At 32.6% G+C, this 7,248-nt stretch overlaps 1 protein-coding gene across 1 annotated transcript; it reads right to left on the reverse strand.

The window, feature by feature from the left end:
* Positions 1–3,116: 3,116 nt before the first annotated feature.
* Positions 3,117–6,830, reverse strand: LOC11415644 (putative F-box/FBD/LRR-repeat protein At1g16940). Its single transcript, XM_024780742.2, has 3 exons — positions 6,314–6,830; positions 5,048–5,968; positions 3,117–3,326 (listed from the first exon to the last, which is right to left on the reverse strand). Exons 1-3 carry the CDS (start codon positions 6,725–6,727, stop codon positions 3,117–3,119), a joined length of 1,545 nt encoding a protein of 514 aa, XP_024636510.2. The 5' UTR covers positions 6,728–6,830.
* Positions 6,831–7,248: the final 418 nt, after the last annotated feature.

Genomic DNA, 7,248 nt, shown 5'->3' on the forward strand with positions numbered 1-7,248 from the left:
TCTTTGTCATTTATTCTATCCCACTTTTGCTAGAAAACAACAACTTCACCAGGATGACCAAAACCAGCAATGAAATTAGTTTGGTTTCCCATTTATTCCTTCGATTTATTCTATCCCATTTACTCCACTTTTGTCATTTATTCTATCCCATTTAATCATTCGATTTCCTCCATCGGATATTGACCAAAACCAGCAATGAATTCAGTTTAGTTTTCCATGAAACAATAGCCATCTCTACTTTGTCTATCATCACCAAAATTCATTGAAATTTTGTTCATTATTTGTTGTTGTTTCATTGGTTTTCACATGATTTGGTGATTGAAGAATTTCATGATTCCTGGTTCGCTTTGGACTTGCTTGTGTTATTCCCTCAAGTTCTGCGAAAGCTAAATCCTGAATTGTTTCTATCATTCATACCAATAGGTGAAGTTGATGGTGTTGAAACTGAAACCATTTAAAAATGTCTTGTTTGGAATTGAAACTTTTGGATTCTGTTGCTGAGGTTGGAGCAAGCGTGAAAGTAGCAAAAGTAGCCAAAGTAAATATTGAAAGAAAACCAGCGTGAGTTAAGTTACGCTGCGTGACTTAACTCACGCAAGGATATTTTCAGCACGGCTGCAGGGCGTGAGCGAAAAGTGCGGGGGAAGAGCATAATTCAAGATTCAATACAAATCCAATATGGTAATATTCTTGAACCGTTGCTTTTTCGTCCCCCTTATTTGCTTTTTATTATGAAAACGAACTTATAGTAGTTGTCTCTCAAAGCCTTTAATAACACAAACAATTTATTTCTCTCAAAGCCTTTATTAACATTTGTCTTTTTTTTTTTTTTTTTTTTTTTTGTCTTAGATGAAGTGGTAATCCACTGAAAATAAACTCACACACAACTGTGAGGTCCCGGGTTCGAACCCGGGTCATGACGTCCGGCCTTGCAATTTCGGCATTTGCCAGTTGAGCTAGAACTTCTAGACCATTTGTCTTTTCTTTTGCTTGGCAGAATATACCACGTATGTTTGTTTGATAATATGGACCTTTTAGACTTCATATTATCATTGTTTTATTTTATTTTATTTTATTTTATTTATTTTTTTATCAATTTTATCCTTAAACTAATCAAATCAACTAAAAGGTCCATAAATTATACTCTCATTCATCAATTTTTCTCCCCTAGTTAAGTGATTTATGGAGTACCACATTGATGGATGAGAATATATTTTAGAGGCCAAATTGATTTCTTCTTGTAGAAATTAAAAATTATCTAAGAAAAAACTCTCAATTAGAATGATTTCGTTTACTCTAACTCAGGATAGAAGGCGTGGAATAGCAACACTCGCTTCAATTCTAATTTTTTTTCCCAGTCATGAGTATTATTTGGTGAAATTCATGTATGTCCTAAAATGATGGGACCTAGATGATTTCTAGCCAATAAAAGAGTGTGCGGAGAAAGTTTTATTAAAAAAATTATTCCTCTATAACCAAATTCTTAAAAAAAGAACATCAAAGTAGTTTTTTTAGCTCATCCATGCGCATTGAAACTTGATTACTTAATTTACATTTGTGTGATCAGTTTTTTGATTAATAAAGAGTGATTGATGGAGTTTTCTGTTTCTTTAGGTTTTGTTTGCGGGTTTTCAAGGGAAGGGAAGGGAAGGGAAGGGAGAAAGGAGGGAAAATCTTCCCCCTGTTTGGAAGTTAAAGAAACCAACAAGAAAAGGAGATGGAGAGTTTATGTGATAATTTTACTATTTTACCATTGTTTTCTCACAAAATCAATACATTGTGTTATACTTTGTAATTTATCTTGTAAATTATAATTGAAATATTGAATTATTATGAAGACAAAATTGTCAATTTGTATGTTTAATCCCCCAAAACCCTCAATTTGGGAGAACTTTAAAATTGGACAAATGAAGCCTTTCAAAACCCCCCAAAACTTTTCCCTATTTTTTTAAAACTCCCAAATAAGGATTTACCTCTTCATAAGTCTTTCCTTCCCTTCCCTTCCCCACCACTCCAAAACCCAACTCACAAACAAAGCCTCAGTGGAAATACTTGTTTATATGTGATATGTTTCTTTGACCAAATTCTTTGACCAAATGATGTTGTACTTGATCTGATAACACATTATTAATGTCCTTTTCCTACATTACTTTCATCTGAAGATACTTTTATGCGACATACCATGTTTGACAAGGGCCAAAGCAAACGTATAGGTGTGAAATCTAAAAAGAGATGCATTCCACATATATATGTTGTTGTCCGGGTAGTGTGTCAACCTATTGCTAAACTTTTGTTTAATTTTTCAACTGGAATGTTGATTTGATGGATTTTGACCCAGAATCATTTATTTGTTTCCATGTTAATATTATTTTGTCATAATGTTAAAAACTTATGTTTTATGATTCGTAGTTCTACTGCAAATCTGCATGCTACATTGCTTTTATGATGTGAAGTATGAACATTGTTATGAATTTTGGTAAAGTTTGTCATAGTAAAGGGACTAAACATACAAGTTGGGAGCTAATGTGTTATGCTTAAAAAGCATTTTATTTTTAATTTTCTTTTATATGATTGTTTCATGCTTACTTAAGTTGATGAGTCCATGGTAGGTTGATATTTTTTTTTACTTTCAAATTCCGCGCAAATATCACAGACACAAAAGTCTATGAGAGTGTGACTCGTGAATGAAATAAAATTAAAATATTCCCTCCGGTCCTTATTATAAGAAACAATTAACTTTTTTGGTTCATTGTATAAGTGATGTATCTAATCTATATTTACAATAAGATACATTAATTATTCTATGAACCTAAAAAGTCAACTTTTTCTTATAATAAAGACCGGAGGAAGTATAATTTTATTTTGGCTCATTAAAAAGTTTGAGAGGCATTAATAAGTCCTTTATGAGTTGATTGACAAAATATTCCAAAGAATCAAGCATGAATATCATTTATAAATTTAAGGTCTTGTAACAAGTGTTCTAAGACTATTGTTTAAGGAACCCACAAAAAGAAATTATGTCTTGAAAATATAAGTCAAATTGTTAAAGTCATAACCTTACAATTTCCAATGCAAAAATTATTACTTTTATATGCTTAAATAATACCCTTAAGGCACTAGTTAAGATTTTCCATAAATTTATTATATCTTCTGATATCAACTTTAGGCATTGGAGTAGTGTTTTGAAGCGATTGTTGCACTACTTTGATTATATCCTCATCAGGTACACTTCCTGATTGACGGATAGACTTCACCACTGTCAATGACTCCAATCTAGCAAAGTGTGGAGGTTGCACTTTCTTTGAAATAAGATTTGCAAGGAGGTCCTGCACAATTACAGTAAATATAGGAGACATTTTTAAATTGATATTTTGCGTGAATACAAATATGTTATCAACATTACAAATACGCACAAATAAAACACTTATTTATTTGTCTCGTGAGCATAACTCAGTTAGTAGGACAGTGCATTATTATATGTAGGGGTTGGGGTTCGAACCAGTGGCGGAGCCAGGAAATTTATGGAGCCCGGGCGAAAAATTTATCCCAAATTATATCAACAGTCATAAATCAATTTTTTTATTTTAATAATTAAAAAAATCGAAATAAAAGAGGTTTATCAATTTGTCAATAAAAGTACAATTTAAAATAGGATTATTAATTAAAATTGACCATGTAATATATGTGAAGTCTGAAAATTGGCCCTGTAATTAAATAACATGTATTTTGACCATGTAATTCAAAATTTTTATTATTTATAACCCTGTAATATACGCGAAGTCAAAAAAGAATTCGAGAGATTGAATTTTTTCATGATTTGTTAGAGGCGAGTTAAGAACATTAAAATACGGCTTCGCACAATAAATTTATAAATTTTCGACAAACGACAAATTAATTATGAATTTTTAAAGTGTCAAAAGCTCAAAAAACAAAACAATGGAAATCTCGACCTATAAATTGAATTTTGAGCTCATTATTTGTAGAGACATCTATAAAAATATATAAAAAGGATATGTAAAGTTTCATAGCATTTCGAAGTCGTTAAATTTATTATGATTTTTCAACCAAAACGTGCAAAATTGAAATTTTGTTCCGCGTAAGCGTATACTCACAAGTCAAATTTAGTTCCCTAATTTTGTAGGCATGACTAGAGCATGATAAGAACCTTCACAGTGAAATTTTGTAGTCTCTAAACGAGATACAAATTAATTATAAATTGTTTTAAGAAATTCATAATTATGAGGGAATGAAAATTCATAATTAATTTATCTCTGGTCGAAGAAATTTAATTTTTTATGTAAAGCTATATTTTAACGTGCTAATCATGTATGAAAAAAATAATGAAAAAATTCAACATGTAGGTCACATTTTTAGACTACACGTATATTACAGGGTGATAAAAAATAAGAAGAAATTCAAGTTACAATGCTAGAATATATGTTTTGTATTTTTAAGGGTCATTTTTCAGACATAAGGTATATTACAAAGTCAATTTGAACAATTAACCCGTTAAAATAAGAGAGATGAACCCATCAATTGTGTGCTAAATAAAATTCCGAGACCTATTTGCGTGTGAGAATTTTCAGATTGCCCAAATTTTTCTTTTTGTAAGTGTGTTAATTGGCTTTTGGGTTGAGTCTAATGTGCAAAAATTATCGATCGAGCCCGGGCGACCGCCCGGGGTCGTCGGACGGTGAAACCGCCCATGGTTCGAACTCCGGACACCCCACTTATTCACCTTATAAAGTGAATTTTAGAGACTAGGCTACCTGACAATAAAAAACACTTATTTATTTAGTTTTTAAACTTATTGTGAGGTAGCCTCACTATAGTATTTGAATTTTGAATATACGAAAACTTAAATAATGTCCATGAGTGTGTTAGTAATTTCATAGATCAAACTAACAAATGAAAGACATATTAGAGGACCAAATTAAGTTACAGAAAACATATTTGAGGACCAAGTTGATTAGCAAATGACATACTCAAAGACCCAAATAATTGTATAATCAAAATAAAGAGGTGAAAGTATATTAAAGTAACTTACATTTTGTATTGTTTGAATGAGAGAATAACCAATTTTCAAAATCTTTACGTTGGCAAGCACTTGCAGCCATCTTAAGAAGGTTGAAGCTTCCTTGTGGATGTAGGAGAGGCCATCAATATTTACTTGTTGAAGAAAAGAAAGATTGCATGTTGAGGATAAGAGCCTATGAAAAACAAAACTACCCAAGAAAGTAAAAGACTTAAGATTTGGAGTAGAAAGTGAAAATTGCTGAGCTGCAACAGAAGATATAGTTAAACTGGAAAGTGCATTATTAGATATGCAAAGGACTTTTGCATCCTGAATCAAAGAACAATCCCTAAGTACCAAATTATTTAACTCATGACAGTTTGAAAAAGGGTCAGCATAGTGATGGTGTGTTGCAACAAAGTTGACATATTTGAGATACAAAGTTCTTAATGCAGGCAAGCGTAGAGATTTTGGACACACTGCAACCCCGAAATTCCGACCATATGAAAGCTTGAGAAATGTCAAAGAGTGAGAGACTGAGATTAAAGGGAGTAAATCAGATTTGGGTCTAAAGCTTGGGTTTATATTAATTTTCAAGTGCTGAACATTGTGAAAAAGAGCATATTCTATGAGTGGGTATAGGGCTTCTTCACCTTGTTGAATCCTTGTACTAATAGTAAGATTAAATAGGGAACAAGAGTGATCTCTACAAGAAAAAATCCAAGACTTAAAGCTATCAAGAGTTTGAGCAGACGGCAGAATATATTTGAGAGTAGTGACACGTTTGCAAAGATCCTTCCATCGCTTAGACAAGATGCAAGTTCGAACAACGTCTCGTGCTTCAAGAAAACTCATTATATGGAGCAGTATGCAGTCGGGCAACTCACTAATCCAATTTCTTCTATTTTCCAATCTAGTTTCCCACCTTGGCATCTTCAATTCCCTAAAAAGTTCCTGGTTGGATAAACAACTACGTTTATGACTTAAGCACTAATAATACAAGTATTTAAGCTTGTAAAAAAAATAAGTTAATAGAAATAAGTTGAAAAAAACTAAGTTTCTCATACCTCACCACAAGTGCAAATTCAAATAAATTGATCTAAACATATAAATGCGAGTGTTGTCACAAGAGACCCATAAAATTACAAATACAATTCTCAATGTATCTTCTATTTGTAATTTGGTAGACCAAACTAATTAACTAATTCAGAAATGTCTTTGTTAATTACGGTCTAAAAATAAAATTGGAGATATTAACCCTTAATATTATAATCTTTATTAAAATAAAAACTATTTTACCTTATAGTTTTTGAGTTGTTGGTATATGATTGGGGGAACCCACTTGTCATTGATCCATTGGCGACGAACCCTTAACTTCCTCTTTGAGAATACCATCTCCTTCGACTCAGTAAAATACACACGAAACCTTCCATTCCCTAAATCCTTGCTGACATATCCCTCCCACCACCGCTGTTTCCAGAAGGCTTCTACCTTGTCGCCGGTCCTCAAATGCCAATCATCGCTCTCCGGTGTAGGCACTGGTCGGAGTTGGTGAAGATGGACAACTATTGGCTTCTTCACATCCAAGTCACCGAACTCGACTAATAGTTTGTCTTGGGAGGCCCACCTAACGACAGTACCGGGGAACCATGAACCTGGCTCGATACTCACTTCCACGGCAGAGCCCCGATTGAATTTGGGTTTTGGAACCATCACTTTCAGTTTTTAGGGTTTCACGCTGTATAATCCAGTTTTTGATCGTTTCTCTATTCCTTTTTTTTTTTTTCGAGAGATCTTTATTCCTTTTTTGTTATTATCTTTTTCTTGTGTTTTTTTAACTCTTTTTTTTTTTGAGCTTTTGGTGAACTCTTTTATGCTTTCTTCCATCTAATATATACGAATTCGTTGACACCAAATGTTAACCGTTGATCTCTTTTGATCTAAGAGCTTATGTTTGTTCATTTAAAATACTACGTGAACTACTCTCACAGGATTATCCTTCCGTATTTCCATTCTACCCATTCTTTCTCTAATAATCAGGAACAATATCATCCCAGCAGAAGTTCACGATTCAAATTAATGTAATTTAAATTCATACGAATTAGGAATTGGCAGTCGATTTGGTTCAGGAATTTGGCTTTAAATTAGGTCAAAATGAACCATCTTGCCTTTGTTCTCAATCCATGAAACTGTGATGTCTGGTTCCTAGTATCTCTTAATTATTTTCATTAGAA

This window comes from Medicago truncatula, chromosome 4 (genome assembly GCF_003473485.1).
Source record: "Medicago truncatula cultivar Jemalong A17 chromosome 4, MtrunA17r5.0-ANR, whole genome shotgun sequence".
NCBI classification, from domain to species: Eukaryota; Viridiplantae; Streptophyta; class Magnoliopsida; order Fabales; family Fabaceae; genus Medicago; species Medicago truncatula.